Source organism: Triticum urartu, chromosome 7 (assembly GCF_003073215.2).
Source record: "Triticum urartu cultivar G1812 chromosome 7, Tu2.1, whole genome shotgun sequence".
Lineage (NCBI taxonomy): Eukaryota > Viridiplantae > Streptophyta > Magnoliopsida > Poales > Poaceae > Triticum > Triticum urartu.
In genome coordinates, this window is record NC_053028.1 from 627,069,563 (window position 1) to 627,088,531 (window position 18,969).

At 48.1% G+C, this 18,969-nt stretch overlaps 3 protein-coding genes across 3 annotated transcripts; 2 read left to right on the forward strand and 1 right to left on the reverse strand.

Moving 5' to 3' along the window:
• The first annotated feature begins 1,394 nt into the window (after positions 1-1,394).
• On the forward strand, positions 1,395-2,648 carry LOC125523997 (F-box/LRR-repeat protein 25-like). The gene is made up of 2 exons (XM_048689078.1): positions 1,395-2,434; positions 2,516-2,648. The coding sequence occupies exon 1, from the start codon at positions 1,461-1,463 to the stop codon at positions 2,382-2,384; it is 924 nt and encodes a 307-aa protein (XP_048545035.1). The 5' UTR covers positions 1,395-1,460; the 3' UTR covers positions 2,385-2,434; positions 2,516-2,648.
• Positions 2,560-3,274, forward strand: LOC125523998. Its single transcript, XM_048689079.1, has 2 exons — positions 2,560-2,692; positions 2,894-3,274. Exons 1-2 carry the CDS (start codon positions 2,603-2,605, stop codon positions 3,203-3,205), a joined length of 402 nt encoding a protein of 133 aa, XP_048545036.1. The 5' UTR covers positions 2,560-2,602; the 3' UTR covers positions 3,206-3,274.
• Positions 3,275-4,973: 1,699 nt separating this feature from the next.
• On the reverse strand, positions 4,974-5,574 carry LOC125523999. The gene has a single exon (XM_048689080.1). It carries the CDS (start codon positions 5,488-5,490, stop codon positions 5,218-5,220), a length of 273 nt encoding a protein of 90 aa, XP_048545037.1. The 5' UTR covers positions 5,491-5,574; the 3' UTR covers positions 4,974-5,217.
• Between the last annotated feature and the right edge of the window lie 13,395 nt (positions 5,575-18,969).

Consider the following 18,969-nt stretch of genomic DNA (forward strand, 5'->3'; position numbering starts at 1 on the left):
TGATTTAGGAGTTTACTCCCTCTTTGGCATTAAAGGATTCTTTTCCCAAAGTCAAAAGAAAAGCTAATTCTTGCACAACAATATTTAAAAAAAACTGTGCTGCCAAACTTCATTTCTTTTTGAGGGGTACAAACTTCATTTTTGTTGAAAAATATATATTTTAGCTCTGTTGAAAAATATATATTCTCCCCAAAACCACCACTCACGAAACCGATATGCCCAATTCCTACCGCGGAAGTGTTTTGTGCCGGAAGTTTTCTGCCCAAAACAAAGAGAGCGTTAGAGCATCTCCAACACGCGCCCAACGCGGCGCGCGCAAAAAACAGCTTTAGCGCGCGCCCATCGCCTGGTTTGGCGCGGCACGCTGCGCCCGCTCCAGCAGCCGCGCTAAAATGCAGCGCGCACACAACATTTTTTTTAATTTTCAAACGCATAGATAAAATAAAAACTAGATAGATTGCATAAATAAAAAACGATACAAAGGTATTTTACATCGGTGCAACTAGATAGATAGTTCGAAAGCATAGATAAACTACGGCGCAACTAGATAGAAACTACTCTAAGTCGCTATCATCATCACCATTATCATCCTCGTCGGTGTCGTCCGAGGTGTCTAGCCAAATGTCCAGCCACCGATCATCGTTCGGCGCGAAGAACGACTGCCCACCTGCTGCAACGATGTCGGACTGCGCATTCGCCAATGCCTTCCGCTGACGCCTTTCCAACCGCGTCTCGCGGCGCCTTCGCGTGTCCTCCTCACGGCGCCTTGCCCAGTAGGCCTGCTCGTAGGCGACATCCTCCGGGTGGCGCTGGCGCCACTCCGCCATGACCCGCTCGTCCTCCTGGGCGACGAGGAGGCGGCGTTGCCGCTCGGCGTGCTCCGCACGGTCTTCCGCCGTGTTCAGACGAGGCAGAGGGGCGAGGTTGAGCGCTTGCTGGAGCGTGTACACATCTTAAAAGTTCATCTGGCCGCGCGGCTGGCCTAGGCGCCACGCCACCGCGTCGTACGCGCGGGCGGCCTCGCGCGCCGTCCTGTACGTGCCGAGGCCGAGCCGGAGTTCGCCGGAGCGTATCTCCGCGGTGTAGCAGCCGTTGGGGCGCAGGCGGACGCCGCGGTAGCCGGACGCTCCTCGGCGGCGCGGCGGCATGGCGGCGCGTCGGTGGCGGGGCGCTGGAGCGGCGCGTGGCAGAGAGGGAGAGGAAGAGGGGAAGAGGAAGTGTGGAGAAGCGCGTGGCGAAGCGGCGCGCAGCTTTATAGGCGCGCGAAGCGGCGCGCCAAATCTTGCGTGCGAGCTGGCGCCTTTTCGCGCGCGCGCAAACGGTTTCGGCGCGCGCTTGTTTCCCGCGGCCGCTGGAGCGCGGCAAACCGCCCCGTGCGCGCGTCGTTTGGGGCGTCTGTTGGAGATGCTCTTAACCGGAGGTCCGACGGAGCGGTGAGCCGTCGGCGGTAAACGGGAGGAATGGCGGCGGCGGTGTCCCATCTGGATCTGGACGGTGGCACGAAGCGGCGACGGAAGGAGGAGGAAGTAGAAGCAGGCGCGGAGGCGGCAGAGGACCGCATCTCGGAGCTGCCGGAGGCGCTGCAGCTGCACATCCTCTGTCTGCTCCCGCTCAAATCCGCCATCCGCACCGGCGCGCTCTCCACCCGGTGGCGCTCCCTCTGGACGCACCGCTGGCCGGCGCCCTCCTCCCTCGACTTCCACCTCGGCACCCACGACTCCCCCCATCCGCTCCTCGAAACCCTGGAGCGGCGCAGGCGGCGGCGCCTCCAGCGGTTCGCCCTCTCCTTCCACATCGGCAAGCTCAAGGCCGAGCACTTCCGCCGCTGCCTCGACTACGCGGCCGCCTGCGCCGTCGAGGACCTGCACGTCCACCTCTCAAACCGCGTCTTCAACATCTTCTTCGACTACCGGCTCCCGCTGGGCGACCCCCACCTCGCGCGCCTCTCGCTCCGCGCCGTGACCGTCGACCTCCCCGTGTCCTTCTCCGCCCACTCCCACCCCTTCTCCGCCCTCGAGGTCATCCACCTCCACTGCGTCCGCATCTCCGACCGCACGGTCAACCGCCTGGTCGCCGCGTGCCCCCTCCTCCACACCCTCGATCTGCGCTACTGTGAAAGCCTCCTCTCCGTCATCGTCACGGCGGCCGGGGCACACCTGAGGAGCCTAACCCTTGCAGAGTGTGGTTCGGAAGCCGAAGTATTTTTGCCGGCGATGCGTCCAGCCTGCGCTCATTCCACTACAGCGGCGCCTACATTCCGGCCTGCAGCATCCCGGCCACCGCCAATCTTGCTGACCTTTACATCTGCTTCGGAGGACCTAACCGCTGGAGGCAATTGTCAGGACCTTATTGCGAGCTGCGCACAAACTGGCTTCAACTGCTAACCAATTTGTCCAACCTCACCGTGCTTACCCTCTGCAGCAGTGCCCTACGGGTTCGTCGCTCTCTGCATTTCATGCTATCCGGTTGATCCCAATACTCAGTTACTGTCTTACTGATAAACTTCTTCTTGCAGAGACTGTCTGCCAAAGCTCGTGCCAGGTTAGCTGCCACAGGCGCTGCACCATGCAAGTTGCTGAATTTGAGAGAGCTTCAGCTACTGATGTTCGCAATGGAGATCGATAACATAAACGACATTTACACTTTCCTTGTGGCCTGCTGTGGCCCTCGATTGGAGAGGTTATTTGTGCAGGTGAATAAATTGCCTTTGACTTTTGTTGGCCTGCTGTGGGCCTCGATTGGAGAGGTTATTTGTGCAGCTTCGACTTCGTATACAAGCTGTCAAAGAGATTGCCTTATGGCCTTGACAAATGCATTCAGTTAGTAGTCATTGTATTGTTGCTTGGTTTTGATGTGCTCACTTATTTTGAATGCTTACTACACCCTCTTGCAGCTTCCGACAAGTAGTTGTCAGTATAGGCCAGAGGATGAACCATCAGGATCAGAATCTGAGGAAAATGGGTCAGTGGAAGAGCTATCAGAGCAAGAAACAACGGAGGAAGATGAGCTAGAGGAAGAGCTGTCAGAGGGAGATGACCCAGAGGAAGAGCTGTTAGAGGGAGATGACCTAGAGGAAGCGCTGTCAGAGGGATTGAACACGAGGAAGAGTTGTCAGAGGGAGAGTCACCTGAAGAAAATCAATCACAGAAACATGGGTCGAGGGAAGAGATATCTGATGGAGGGCAATCAGAGGAAGAGGCAATAGAGGATGGTGATGGCTTTGAGAACCTTCTGTTGGTCAACATGATGAATTTCAAGGGGCGCCACCATGAGATGCAGCTAGTAAGCCTTTTCTTGAAGATGTCTACTAGTCTCAACCAACTGATACTATTTACTCCCAAGACTGATCACCCAGAATGGCTTCAGAAGGATCATATGAATAATTCACATATTCTTGAAAGAAAACTATCGCCTCTAAGAAAGGCCTCACCGAATGTTCAGATAGTACTCAGTGAACCTGATGATAGTGCAATCCAGCCGTTGCACGAGGCTTTTGTCAAGGTTTAATGATTTGTTTGTTGTGGAGTTATGACCAGATAATGCGAAATATCAGAAACTAGCAACTACTAGTATTAGGCAAGACAAAGAACAAGCTAATCTGCAAGGTAGGCAGGATGCTGTGTTCTGGAGTACGTCGTCTGGGCCTTATACTCCCTCCGTCCGGAAAAGCTTGTCCCTCAAATGGATGTATCTAACACCAAGTTAGTGCTAGATACATTCATTTGAAGGACAAGTTTGGGACAAGTTTTTCCGGACGGAGGGAGTATTTTGCAGCTTAACTCCTTAAGACTCTTATAGAAAATATGATGACTGGGACTTGTTATGCCCTAGCTTTGACTTGTACCTCAATCAGTTGGTATGGCAACGAGTGTTGCAATTTTATTTTTCAGTTTTCCTTATTTATTATTGTCACTATTGCCATCTTCATTGGTGATTAAAAGTTCCTTTCCTGGCGCCAAGAGAATACCCATGCATGAATCCTGGGAATTGTACCCAGTTTGACAGATCTTGGCTGAATTATGTACTGCTGATATGTTTAATCAGATGTTGACTTCTATGTCACTTGTCTGCAGCTGGATGAAGTCACTTTCTACATGTGCTCTACTGTTAAATCAGCTTACCTTCCGCTGGTGTAATCCTCAAACATATGACTACAATACAAGTTCTTTGTAGCATGTGGTGTATTGTAAATTCAGTTAAGCCTGTCAGTGGCATAACTCTCAGGGGGTTGCTGACAGCATCAAACAGTGTCATGTTTGCTTACCTATGTATGTGTCAGTTTTTTTCCCCTAGTGTGTGCAGGATAGGCAGGATGCCAAGTACTATAATCGATGAAGGACGAATTATCATCGAGTATATACTATATTTTCTGGGCCTTAAATTCTGCACCTTAAACTCCTTAAGACCCTCAAAAGATCCTATGATCCAGTTTCTGAATCGACCTTGTTGGTGTTCGGTTTGAACAAACTGATCATAATTCAGTTCAACAGCTGGGCAAGAAAGCCTTATGAATATAATGTAGTAGGCTGAGACTTGCTGTGCTCAAGTAACTTTTTGTTTTCCTCAATCTTCATTTAGTACAGCATTACTGTAATCAGCTGCAACAGTTACAATGTTATCTTTTCCCACTTTTCCCTTGTTTATTGTCCAACCATCTTTATTGCTGATTCAAGAGTTTAGTCCCTTTTAGGCATGATCATTAAGGGGTTCTTGTCCTAAAGTCAAGAGAAAACACCAAATCATGTAATATGGGAGCTCAACCAGCATGAATCCTGTAAACTGTACCGGCCAAATTCTATATATCTATTGTCAGATGCTGACCTGTCTGTTGTTTGGATGCAAAAGTTCTGAATATTTGTTCCTCTCTACATGTGCTGCACTGTAAATCCAGTGTGCCCTGCCATTTAACCGGTTAGGATGACCGTTAAAATTTGGTGAGATCTGATCATCATCAGAAACACATCGGGTATTGGTAAGATCCAAGAGCAAAGAGATATGTGGTTCCTTTCCTTGTACAGACCAATGCCGTTTTCCTATATTTGCCTCATCAATCACTTGGCAGCTCGCCTCAGATCAGAGGAACGACTGCATGACTGACCTTGCAAGCATATACTCTCGATTTACACATCATTCACGGATAATCAAGAGGAAATGAAAAAAAATGGAGAATCTGAACCGGGTTTAGGAGAACAAAAATGGGTCCTCTAGTACTAGAAATCAGTTGGGTCCCCAGCACACGACGTGGTACGCCTTGTGCAGCTTCTCCTCCTCGGACCGCCTGGGCCGCGCAGCCCTGCCGACGGCCTTGGAGGAGGAGGAGGAGAGGGACGCCGGGATGGCGCGGCGGCCGGTGAGCACGGCGCGGTGGTAGAGCGAGCGGAGCGCGTAGTCCCAGCGGCAGAGCCCCGCCTGGTCCTTGAGCGCCTCCACGGCCGCCATGCTCGTCGCCACCACCAGCGACGCCCCCTTCTTGGTCGCCGACGAGCTCATCTCTGTCTTGTGCTTCCGATAGATGGGTCGATTTCTCGCGAGCTGAGGTTGTGCTGAACTCTGTAGGTTGAGTCGACGCAGTGTGCCACCGACGAGCAGCAGGGGCGAGGTGTTTATATACGCGCGCGTGGGGAATGGATTCAGCCAGCGTGGAGCGAGATGCAGGGGGAAACAGGGGGCTCTGGTTGCTGGTTTCGGGCGAGTAGGCACCGACCACACCCAGATTCCCAAAAACCGGGGGTTGGACCGGTGGGTTCGCTCGACAAAAGTGAGGCCTACGCACGGCGCCACCCACTACTTTCCGGAGTTCCGGCTTGACGTCGTTCCTTGGTTCGGGGCTATCACGCTGGTCGCACCAGAGCGTAACGTGCGCTTTGCTCCGCCGTGAAACTAATTAAGTATATTTTTCTTCAACTATAAGGGTTATTATTATACCTGAAAGTGCGTTATATTGACTAGAGGGGGGATGAATAGGCGATTTTTATGAAAGTCTTCAAAACGTGGTAGGTAGACTACACTAGACAAACCATAGTCAAGTATTCAATGAAGTGAAAGCACAATGACTAATAGCAGCTAGGTAGTAAGGATCAGGTAGGAAGATATTATGAAGCCGGTCAGAACAAGCAGTCACTCTGTGAAGACAGAAGATAGTGCAATCATACAATGACTTCATAAGAACCAACAGTAAGTAAAGAGAAGGGAAGGATGAAACCAGTGACTCGTTAAAGACAATGATTTGTTGGACCAGTTCCAGTTGCTGTGACAACTGTACGTCTGGTTAGGGCGGCTAGGTATTTAAACCTGAGGACACACATTCCTGGACACCCAGTCCTGAACACGCAGCTCAGGACACCCAGTCCTCACCGTATTCCCCTTGAGCTAAGGTCATACAGACCTCGCCCAATCACTCTGGTAAGTCTTCAAGGTAGACTCCCAAACCTTCACAGACTTCGTTCACCGGCGATCCACAATGTCTCTTGGATGCTCAGAACGTGACGCCTAACCGACTGGAGGATTCACAGTCCTCAAGTGTAATAAGTCTTTAGATCACACAAACAAGAAGACTTAAGTGATGCCTAACACTCTTTGGCTCTGGGTGGTTAGGGCTTTATCCCCGCAAGAAATTCTCTCTCAAAGGCTTCGAGGTGGGTTGCTCTCAAACGACAAAAGTCGTACTTTAACTCTGAGCAGCCAACCGTTTATGGTTGTAGGGGGTGGGCTATTTATAGCCACTTGGCAACCCGACCTGATTTGTCCGAAATGACCCTGGGTCACTAAGGAACTGACACGTGTTCCAACTGTCAGATTTCAAACACACACGGCAACTTTACTTGGGCTACAAGCAAAGCTGACTTGTCCGACTCTGGACAAGATTCGCTCTCATAGTCTTCACTCGAAGACATAGCTTTTGGTTAAGCATCACTTCAGTCATTCTGACTGGTTCTCTTGGACCCCACTTAACAGTACGGTGGTTCCTATGACTCAATAAAGAAGAAAAAGAACTACGAAAGATCTGAGTCTTCGAGCTCCATAGGCTTCATGCGATGTCTTCTCTTGTCATAGTCTTCAATGAGAATATCTTCATATACCACCTTTGACATCAATGTCTTCATACATTTTTAGGGGTCATCTCTGGTAGGAAAATCGAATCAATGAGGGACTTTCACCTTTGTTATCCTGCAATTCTCACAAACACATTAGTCCCTCAACTAGGTTTGTCGTCAATACTCCAAAACCAACTAGGGGTGGCACTAGATGCACTTACAATACCAATTCACACTTTGACCGTACCATGAGGGCGGTCGAGCAAATGTGAACCCTGCACAAGCCAGAAGCGACGCAGACAATGAGACTGGCGAAGAATCCGAAGGTAAGCCGTCGGACATCCCCCACAGTCGTAATGGCCGATGCATCACGAAAGTCGTGGCTGGAGTGAAAATCGACGAGGTTGCTCAAGCAAGGCGGTAGCACTTTGTGCCGATGTCAAGGTAGCTGAGAGCGTAGGGTGGTGTAGTCGTGGTCGAGATAGCCGTGCGAAGAACGCCGTGGTCAATGTCGAGTCGAGGTGGCCAGTGTCGACGAAGTCGCCATGAAGCTGCGGGCGCAAAGATGCCCCGAGTTAGTCAGAGGCGCAGTGGTGTCGAGGTAGTGGTGCAAGAATATAGAAGACCAAAGTCTTCATTGCACCTTCCAGCTTGGCATGTGGAGAATGTCCTTTGATGGGCCAGAGAGTTCGCCTTATTATGTGATAAATAGTCCTTGGCAGATACTCAAGGTCTTCAACAAAGAACTCCTTAGGAATACGCAGCATCTTGTGGCAATGGCTTCATCATACTGAGCATCTGACTCATGTTTGGTTCAGGCTTCTGAAAGATGCTCTCTATAGCTTCACAGTGAAGCTGACAGCCAGGTTCGTAGAGATCGCCAGGAGTGGGCAGACCAGTGAGCTCAATGATATCAAAGGCTTTGGCTTCGTGATGAACATTTCCTGTCATCCACACCAGGACCCAAGTCTTCGGATCTCTGTTGTACCCATGGATGTGAAGTGTGGCATAGAATTGGAGCAGCAACTCTTCATTCCAGTGCTCTTGGTCGGTGACAAACGGCAACAATCCAACCTCCTTGAAGCAATCCAGAGCTTCTTCCAGACAGGGCAGACCAACTATTGCTTCGATGTCAAGACGCTTATGTGGGAAGATGCGATCTTGATTGTATAGAATGCAGGAGTAATAGCTTCGCTGCGGATAGCTCCAGAACCGATTAGAACATATTCTTTCCCTTGAGTAGGGGTTCTTGGAGCTATTGAAAAAAGTGTTGTCTACTTTGAAGCCGTTGACATTGAAGGATCCAGGTGCTGATGCAGGACCTGGAAACCTGGGCAATCTTGGGATTGGCTTATGTACCTGAGGCCTGTGCTCAACATGATAGTCAAACTGAGGACCAACAGCAGGCGCAGGAGCAGAAGGAGTAGCATTAGTGGCTTCGCTGACTTCTGGTGCTTGGGTTGGTGAAGGCTCCACATTGGCTTCAGTCACGACAGCGTCAGTGGCGTCGGTGGCAGCCTCAAGATTCTCAACCTCCACTTGATGAGCTGGAGGGTCGGTCACAGTCACGTTCTCCTCGAGAACAGCTTCTGGATGAGACGGGGGTGTAGCAACTCTTGGGGTTTCTTCTTCATCGGCTGATGCAGCCGGAATGTCTTCAGCAGCTTTAGCTTCAGACTCGGAGACTGGAGGCCTTGGTCCTTTGTGAAGTCTGCGTAACGCTGGCGACGCCTGTGGAGTTGGAGTTGGCTGGGCCTCAAAGTCATCTTCCTCTTGTGCTTGTGGGTGATCAGCCCATGATGCATCCTGAGCAATTGGTGTCAGAGGACGACTAATGCTGATGAGTTCGTTGTGCGTTAGCACAGGCGATGATACCTGTTGGTGCTCGATCTGAGGAAGAACTGCATCATCTTCAACATGGTCATGGTGACCAATGTCTTCAGCAGCTGTGGGATCAGCTGCTGGAAAGTCTTCAGCTTCATGAGCCTTTGTGAAAGCAGGCTCATGGATAGTCAGTTGGCGTTCTTGATGTTCAGTGGCTGGGCGAACCATGAAGATGGGTTCAACTATTAAGGGCTCTGTGGGAGCAGCCCATTCCTTCTTGGTCTTCCGCTTCTTCTTGGAGGGGGCAGTAGCAGAGGCTTCAGGATGTTTCCTCTTTCTGGCTTCAGCCTCAGCAGTACTCGTCTTCTTCAGTTCTGAAGCGGTGGACCTGGCCTTTGGCTTCGAGCCAGTCATGCTGGTTGGGAAGACAATGGGATGTGCTTCCTGCCTTGGTGCGTCGGGTTCGGCCATAGCGGGCTTCTTCTTCTTCTTTGCAGCCATCCTGGGGTCGATGCCAGGACGCCGAAGGGCCTTGCGCTTCTCAGCCTCATTGTAGGCTTGCACACACTTGTCAGCCAGACTCTTCATGCGCTCACGAGAACCTTGAGCTTCTTCACGCTTCTTGAGAAAGGCTTCTTTAAGCTCGTGCAGTATGATCTTGAAGTTCTTGACCTCTTGCACGCTGAGCTTGGCCATATGCTTCTTGAACTGAGCTTTCTCAAAGTCAATCTTCTGCTTCAGTTCGACGATGCGCTGAGCTAGAGCTAGCTCTGAAGCAATGGCGCCATGGAAGGCGACGCTGAGACCAATGGGAAGTTGCAGGTCTTCAAAACTGAGGTTGGGCGTTTCAAACCACTCATCGATGAAGTCGTGGATGATTGCCACGTCAAAGAGAGGCAAATTGTTGAAGATTTCTGCTTCTTCTTTGCTCTTGATCAGTTGCTCAAGAGCGTCATCTGCAAGATCTTCATCACTGGACAGATCAATGGCATCGTTGCGCAGAATAGTAGCAGCAGTCAGTTCTTGGCTGGTGTGTGGCAGAGGCATCTTGACTTTCTGGGGCTTGGAGATGCGTGACAGATCTTCAGACTGCACACTGCCTTCAGGAGGTGCAGTAGCTAGTGGCTTCGCCCGTGAGATTTTTGGTGGAGCAGCTGATCTTGAAGCCTTAGCCTTCTTTGGCTTCTGCGGCTTTGGAGTAGGCGCTGGGGCTTCATCAGTGTCAGCATCATCATCAGAATGATCCACTTTGGCACCTTGAACTGAGATGTGAGTGATGAGGCCATCAAGGTTGTAGAAAGGACCGATGACATTGGGTTCTGCATCGCGTGTGCCGTCAGCCCGGGGAGCAGAAGGACCAGGGTTGAAGTCTAGTCCCAATGACTTCTTGTTTTCCTTGGCCGATGCCTTTGCGTGCTGGAAGTTGCGCTTGGAGAGATTATTGTCACGACACCATAGCAATGATGATGGGTCGGCATCTTCAGGCTGAGGTCCACGGACCATACACGGATAGAAACCCTGAGCAATAGCTTCAGCTCTGTTCTTGGGTGGAAGGCCTCGGAAGAGAATATCACCCCAAGGACTTTTGATAGCACTCTTCTCAGCATATTCCTTGGTCACGAATCTGTATTTGTACCACTGTTTTTCCTAATATCTTCAAATCCACTGGATTCGGGTCTTGCGCTGATTATAATCCTCTTCAGGATCTGTCTTGTAAAGCTCTAAGAGGTCATCAGGCAAATCTCTTGATGTTCCCCCACGACGCTGTCTGCCTCCCTTCCTTGCAGATTTCTCTGTAGCCATGAGCTTTAAACTGAATGGCTTCAACACGTTCAAAGGCTTCAGAGGCTTTCGCTTGCTGGACAAATAGGAACTGGCTTCGGGAGAATTTATATGATGCTGTAAGAATTCTGCAAATGAATGCAGACTATGAGAACCAAGGGATTCTCCCACGGACATGTACCTGTGACAGCATTAAGGTGCGAGGGAAGGGGAAGAGGTCATAATGCATTCTCAAAAGATTTTGAAGATAAATCAGTTTAGAAGACATTGACCTCATCGTGCGAAGACATTCACTCATAGATAAGGAGTTGGTTCCAGATTTGTACGAATCCAGAGATCAGTACAAGTGAGGAATCTAACTGCTTTGTGAAGCATAAGTGAACATACTAGGCATAATATGAGATGCAGTATGAAGTGGATCCAACATGTGTGAACAGAAACTACTTGTGGTAGAAAGTGACGGATCTGTAGGATCAAAGGGGCCGTAAAAAGAAAGTTTTATTTACCACACAAGGAACTGCTAGATGGAGTGGAAGAGGAGGCCGAGCAATTCGATCGTCCGTGCCCTAACTTGGCGACGGAGGATGAAGGAAATATGCCCTAGAGGCAATAATAAAGTTATTATTTATTTCCTTATATCATGATAAATGTTTATTATTCATGCTAGAATTGTATTAACCGGAAACATAATACATGTGTGAATACATAGACAAATAGAGTGGTACTAGTATGCCTCTACTTGACTAGCTCGTTAATCAAAGATGGTTATGTTTCCTAACCATAAACAAAGAGTTGTTATTTGATTAACAGGATCACATCATTAGGTGAATGATCTGATTGACATGACCCATTCCATTAGCTTAGCACCCGATCGTTTAATATGTTGCTATTGCTTTCTTCATGACTTATACATGTTCCTATGACTATGCGATTATGCAACTCCCGTTTGCCGGAGAAACACTTTGTGTGCTACCAAACGTCACAACGTAAATGGGTGATTATAAAGGTGCTCTACAGGTGTCTCTAAAGGTACATGTTGGGTTGGCGTATTTCGAGATTAGGATTTGTCACTCTGATTGTCGGAGAGGTATCTCTGGGCCCTCTCGGTAATACACATCACATAAGCCTTGCAAGCATTGCAACTAATGAGTTAGTTGTGAGATGATGTATTACGGAACGAGTAAAGAGACTTACCGGTAACGAGATTGAACTAGGTATGGGATACCGACGATCGAATCTCGGGCAAGTAACATACCGATGACAAAGGGAACAACGTATGTTGTTATGCGGTCTGACCGATAAAAGATCTTCATAGAATATGTAGGAGCCAATATGAGCATCCAGGTTCCGCTATTGGTTATTGACCAGAGACGTGTCTCGGTCATGTCTACATTGTTCTCGAACCCGTAGGGTCCGCACGCTTAAGGTTTCGATGACAGTTATATTATGAGTTTATGAGTTTTGATGTACCGAAGTTAGTTCGGAGTCCCGGATGTGATCACAGACATGACGAGGAGTCTCGAAATGGTCGAGACATAAAGATTGATATATTGGACGGCTATATTCGGACACCGGAAGTGTTCCGGGGAAGTTTCGGATAAAACCGGAGCACCGGGGGGTTACCGAAATCCCCCGGGGGGTTAATGGGCCTCATGGGCCTAAAGTGGAGAAGAGGAGGGGCTGACAGGGCAGGCCGTGCGCCCCCTCTCCCCCTAGTCCGAATTGGACAAGGAGGGAGGGGCGGCGCCCCCCCCCCTTTTCCTTCTCTCCTTCCCCCTCTCCTACTTGGACAAGGAAAGGGAGGGGAGTCCTACTCCCGGTAGGAGTAGGACTCCTCCTGCGCGCCTTCTACTAGGGCCGGCCGCACCCTCCCTTGGATCCTTTATATACGGAGGCAAGGGGCACCCCTAGACACACAAGTTGATCCACGTGATCATATTCTTAGCCGTGTGCGGTGCCCCCTTCCACCATAGTCCTCGATAATATTGTAGCGGTGCTTAGGCGAAGCCCTGCGACAGTAGTACATCAAGATCGTCACCACGCCGTCATGCTAACGGAACTCTTCCCCGACACTTTGCTGGATCGGAATCCGGGGATCATCATCGAGCTGAACGTGTGCTTGAACTCGGAGGTGCCGTAGTTTCGGTGCTTGATCGGTCGGGCCGTGAAGACGTACGACTACATCAACCAAGTTAACGCTTCCGTTGTCGATCTACAAGGGTACGTAGATCACACTCTCCCCCTCTCGTTGCTATGCATCACCATGATCTTGCGTGTGCGTAGGAAATTTTTTGAAATTACTACGAAACCCAACAGAGGACACCTACGGCGACGGCGGAGAGGACGATGTCCGCGGTCGGCGTGAAGACGGCATCGGAGAGGTTGCGGCAGCTAAGCGCTTCGTCGCCGGCGTCGTCGAGGGCTAGAGGTGGCGCTAGGGTTCGTGCGAGAGTGGAAGAAGAGATAATGATTGTGGTGAGGCGTGTATTTATAGGGACAGGGGCGGCTCAGTGTTATTACACAGGTGCCGCTGGTGATTCACATCTGAGGAACACGTGGTCATCATGCAGCATATCGGAGGTTGTTCCATGTCCCACGCACGCCTGGATTGTCGGGTGGTCGTTCCCACTTCTCCGGGTTTCAGGTGAAGGAATAAGCATTGAAAACGGACTTAATGTTTGTCTCTGTGTCTTCTGCTGACAAGGACGCAGAGAAGACATTCGACAGTTTCAATAGAATGCATATGATTTGGAGAGATAGAGTTTGAGATAGAAAGCATAGAGAGGTTAGGGTCCGATCACATTCACTTAGTTCAAAAGATTCAACAAGAAGACATAACTATAAGTGAATGCTGTAGAGGACAGAACACTAGTATATATATAATCAACATAGTGAAGATAATCATGAAGACATGTTGAAATTGAAGCCAAACCAAATGTGAAGACATAGTAAATGTAACGCCATGGGTAAAACACTTCAACAGAAGAATTTGGTGGTGGCGTTACCCACCATATAGGAAGTATTAGACCCATACACGGCGCACAATTATCGTGGCGCTCTGAAGTCAAATTCCACATTAATGTATTCACACTTAGAATGCATGTCTTCATTGATTGAAGATATACTTTACTTTGTGTGTTGCACATCTAAGTCATCAATATGCATAAGTGTTAGGATGTGTGCTTGATCACAGGACATTTGAGGATTCCAAGATATTTAGCTCACACCGTAACTTACAAAATCTCTTCTCATCCAAGGGCTTGGTGAAGATATCTGCCAATTGCTCTTCAATGTTGACGTGTATGATATCAATATCTTCCTTCACAACATGATCTCTGAGAAAGTGATGAAGAATTTCAATGTGCTTTGTCTTCGAGTGCTGAACTGGGTTGTTGGCAATCTTGATGGCGCTTTCGTTGTCGCAGTAGAGTGGCACTTGCTTCAGATGAATGCCATAGTCTTTGAGTGTTTGCTTCATCCACAGAAGTTGAGCGCAGCAAGATCCAGCAGCAATGTATTCAGATTCAGCAGTGGAGAGAGATACACAGTTCTGCTTCTTTGAAGACCAACATACAAGTGATCGTCCCAGAAAATGACATGTGCCTGATGTAGACTTGCGATCCACCTTGTCACCAGCATAATCAGCATCCGAGAATCCAAACAGATCAAAATCTGAGCCCTTTGGGTACCACAATCCTAGAGTTGGGGTGTGAGCCAAATATCGAAGAATTCGCTTCACAGCTAAGTGATGCGATTCCTTTGGTGCCGCTTGGAATCGAGCACACATGCAAACACTAAGCATAATATCTGGCCTAGATGCACATAGATAAAGTAAAGAACCAATCATGGAGCGGTATACCTTTTGATCGAACTCTTTACCATTGTCGTCGGGACCCAGATGATGTTTGGCTGGCATTGGCGTCGTGAAGCCTTTGCAGTCTTGCATACCGAACTTCTTCAGGCAATCTTTGAAATACTTCTCTTGAGATATGAAGATGCCGTTGCATTGTTGTCGTATTTGAAGACCGAGGAAGAACTTCAGCTCTCCCATCATGGACATCTGATATTTCTCTTGCATCATATATCCAAACTCTTCACTGTACTTCTGATTGGTGCAGCCGAAGATAATGTCATCCACATATATTTGGCAAACAAACAGTTCACTATCATATGTCTTCGTGAAGAGAGTGGGGTCGAGGGAACCAGGTATGAAGCCTTTGCTCTTCAGGAAGAATTTGAGTGTGTCATACCAAGCACGAGGGGCTTGTTTGAGGCCATACAGTGCCTTGTTGAGCTTGTATACCATGTCAGGATGTTTTGGGTCTTCAAAGCCAGGCGGTTGTGCAACATACACTTCTTCTTAAATCTTGCCATTGAGAAAAGCGCTCTTCACATCCATTTGGTATAGAAGTATGTTATGATGATTTGCATAGGCCGGCAGTATGTGTATGGCGTCAAGTCGAGCCACAGGAGCAAATGTTTCATCGAAGTCAATCCCTTCCACTTGAGTATATCCTTGAGCAACGAGACGAGCTTTGTTTCTGACAACTTGACCATGCTCATCTTTCTTGTTGCGGTATATCCATTTGGTGCCTATTATATTGTGCTTCCGAGGATCAGGACGCTTAACCAGTTCCCATACATTATTCAGCTCAAACTGTTGAAGCTCTTCTTGCATAGCTTGAATCCATTCAGATTCCATGAAGCCTTCTTCAACTTTCTTGGGTTATGTTATTGAGACGAATGCGAAGTGCCCACAAAAATTTGCTAGCTGTGTTGCCATTGAACGAGTGAGCGGACCGGGTGCATCGATGCTATCAATTATTCTCTCAATCTGCACTTCATTGGCAACACGTGGATGTATAGGGCGAAGATTTTGCTCTTGTTGATCATTGTCATTGTTAGAGGGATTGTCTTCAGGCTGAGCATTGTCTTCAGGTTGATCAGGTGCAGAGATGATAAGTTCCTCTTCAGGTTGAGCTTCAGAGGGTATGATTTCTCCAGTTCCCATTAGTTTGATTGATTCACTGGATGGAACTTCATCTAGCACATTTGGCAGGTGCTCTCTTTGTGAGCCGTTAGTCTCATCGAACCGCACATCCACTGTTTTAACCACTTTATAATGAAATAGATTGAAGACTCTATAGGAGTGCGAATCCTTTCCATATCCAAGCATAAAGCCCTCATGTGCTTTTGGTGCAAATTTTGAAGTGTGATGTGGATCCTTGATCCAGCACCTGGTGCCAAATACTCTGAAGTAACTGACATTTGGCTTCTTGCCAGTAAGGAGCTCATAAGGTGTCTTGTTCAAAAGCTTGTGAAGATAAACACGATTGATTGTATGGCATGCAGTATCAATGGTGAAGATAAACACGGATTGTATATGGCATGCAGTATCAATGGCTTCAGGCCAGAACTTTCTTGGAGTCTTGTATTCATCAAGCATCGTTCGGCCATCTCAATGAAGTGTTCTGATTCTTGCGTTCGACGACGCCATTCTGCTGTGGTGTACGGAGCTGAGAATTCATGTGTATGCCCAAAGGTATCAAGATATGTATCAAGGCCAGTGTTCTTGAATTCAGTGCCATTGTCACTTCTGATGTGCTTTATCTTGGCGCCATATTGTTCATAGCTCGATTGGCGAAGCGTCTGAAGACATCCTGCACTTCAGTCTTGTAAAGGATTATGTGCACCCAAGTATATCTAGAATAATCATCAACAATGACAAAGCCATAGAGACAAGCAGTAGTAGTAAGAGTTGAGTAATGAGTGGGACCGAAAAGATCCATGTGAGCAGTTCGAAGGGTCGAGTGGTTGTCATGATTGTCTTCGAGGGATGTTTGGCCCTCGTCATCTTTCCTGCTTCACAGGCACCGCATAAGTGATCTTTCTTGAACTTGATGCCCTCGATGCCTATGACATGCTTCTTCTTTGCAAGGGTGTGGAGGTTCCTCATGCCAGCATGCCCTAGCCTCCGATGCCAGAGCCAGCATTCTGAAGCTTTTGCTAGAAGACATACGGCAAGCTGTGGTCCTGCTGAGAAATCTACCACGTACAAATCATCTTTCCTACCCTTCAAACACTAGAGACTTGTCAGATTCCATTAGAACAAGGCAACGATATTTTCCAAATATTACGATCATGTTCAAATCGCAAAGCATTGAGACAGACATTAAGTTGAAGCCAAGGGATTCAACAAGCATGACTTTATCCATGTGTTGATCCTTTGAGATTGCAACTCTACCTAGACCCAATACCTTACTTTTACCAGTGTCAGCAAATGTGATGTGACTCTTGTCGGATGGACGTAAGGTTGAGTCCATAAGAAGGCTTCTTTGCCAGTCATGTGATTGGTACACCCACTATCAATAATCCATTCTGAAGACGCTGGTGTCGTACCCTACAGTGCAGTTAGGGGGATAGGCTTCACGAAGAGAATTGTGAAGCAAAAACATTTGACGAACCAGTGGGTTATGAAAGCTTAGATCGATTAGGACTGATAGGGAGAGTAGCAAGCGATTCAGGAACAGAAGTACATAATAAGACCATTCGGGCATTTGATCTTGCGCCCTACAAGATGTTTAAGGTCCCAGCAATAGCGTCAGCGATTTTGTTTTCTGCTGGAGACCCTTCCCTGCAAAAGAGAGTTAAGCTTTCTTAGCCACCCACATCTTCAAGGGTGGCTTAGAAGCAATAAGTCTAAGTGCAGCATCTGAGAACTTTGGCTTTGGAGCCCTAGCAAAAAGTCTTGCAGGTGGACAATAGTACTCATAAGAATAAGCAGAATAGTTCTTGGTCTTATGAACATGGCGGTTTGACCGCGCTCATATTCATAGGCCTGAGTATGGCTTCCCTGCAAACATTTGCGTTAGTTTGACTCCGGTGAGTCCTTTGTCTGTATGAAGCCTGTGGTCTGGGGTTTGTCTTCTTCACTTCTGGTGTCATGATGACATTCACAGGAAGATTCTCCAAACACCTTTTCGGCACCCAGATCTTCTTCATAGGCAGTCCATTCCTGCAGTTAGTACCAATATACCTGGCAAAAACTTCACCATTCTGATTTTTAAACAGTTTATAGTTTGCATCAAAGGATTCATCAATAACAATGGGGTTAGCACAAGTGAAACCGGATAGAGTGGATGGATCTGCTGAAGGTTCCTTTGCAGCAACCCATGTGGTTTTGGGGTACTGCTCAGGTTTTCAGTAAGAGCCATCAGCATTCATTTTCCTTTCGAACCCAACACCCTCTTTCCTAGGGTTTCGGTTCAGGATTTTGAGGACATCACGTAGTGTCTGATGCCCTTTAAGACTTTTGTACTCCCTGTTTCAAGCAATGTCTTCAACCTAGCATTCTCATCAGCAATAGCAGTGGTATCCTCAGCAGAGGGGTTAGTTCCCACATCAACAGTTGACGATATTGCAACAGTAGCAGCAGTAGAACATTCAGCAACAGAAGTAGCATTATCACGCTCAATGCATTTAAGACATGGTGGTTCAAATCCTTCGTGAGTTGAACTGATCTGTTCAGCGCGAAGCGACTCGTTTTCTTTTTGAAGATCTTCATGAGCCGCTCTCAATTTCTCAAGATCTTGCTTCCTTTGAAGATAATCATAGGAAAGCCTTTCATGAGCTGTTGAGAGTGTTTCATGACGACTTTCAAGTTCCTCATACTTAAAGTGAAGATTTTTTATGTCTTCAATTAAGGACTCAGATCGAGTCATTTCAGCGTCTAATAGATCATCGCTTTTGTCTAACAGTTTTTGAATGTGTTCCATGGTTTTCTGTTGTTCAGTTGCAATTTTAGCGAGTGTTTTGTAGCTGGGTTTGGAACCACAATCAGCGTCATCGTCACTAAATGTTTGATAGCGAGTAGTGCGTGTGTTTACCTTGGCACCGCGTGCCATGAAGCAATAGGTAGGAGTGGAGTAGTCTTTGTCATTTGCATAGGTGTCGGTGATGGAGTCATTGTCTTCGGTGTTGAAGATGGACTTGGCAACATATGCTGTAGCCAGACTCGCAATGCCAGAATCGGACTCCTCCTCAGACTCCACCTCCGCCTCCTCAGAAGCAGACTCCTCCTCTGAATCCATTTCCTTACCAACAAACGCACGTGCCTTGCCAGATGAGCTCTTCTTGTGTGATGAAGACTTGAAGGAAGACTTGGAAGAAGACTTTGAGTATTTCTTATTCTTCTTCTTGTCGTCGGAGTCATACTCCTTGCTCTTCTTCTTCTTGTTGTTCTCATTTTCCCACTGCGGACACTCAAAGATGTAGTGGCCAGGTTTCTTGCACTTGTGGCATGATCTTTTCTTGTAGTCATGAGCAGAAG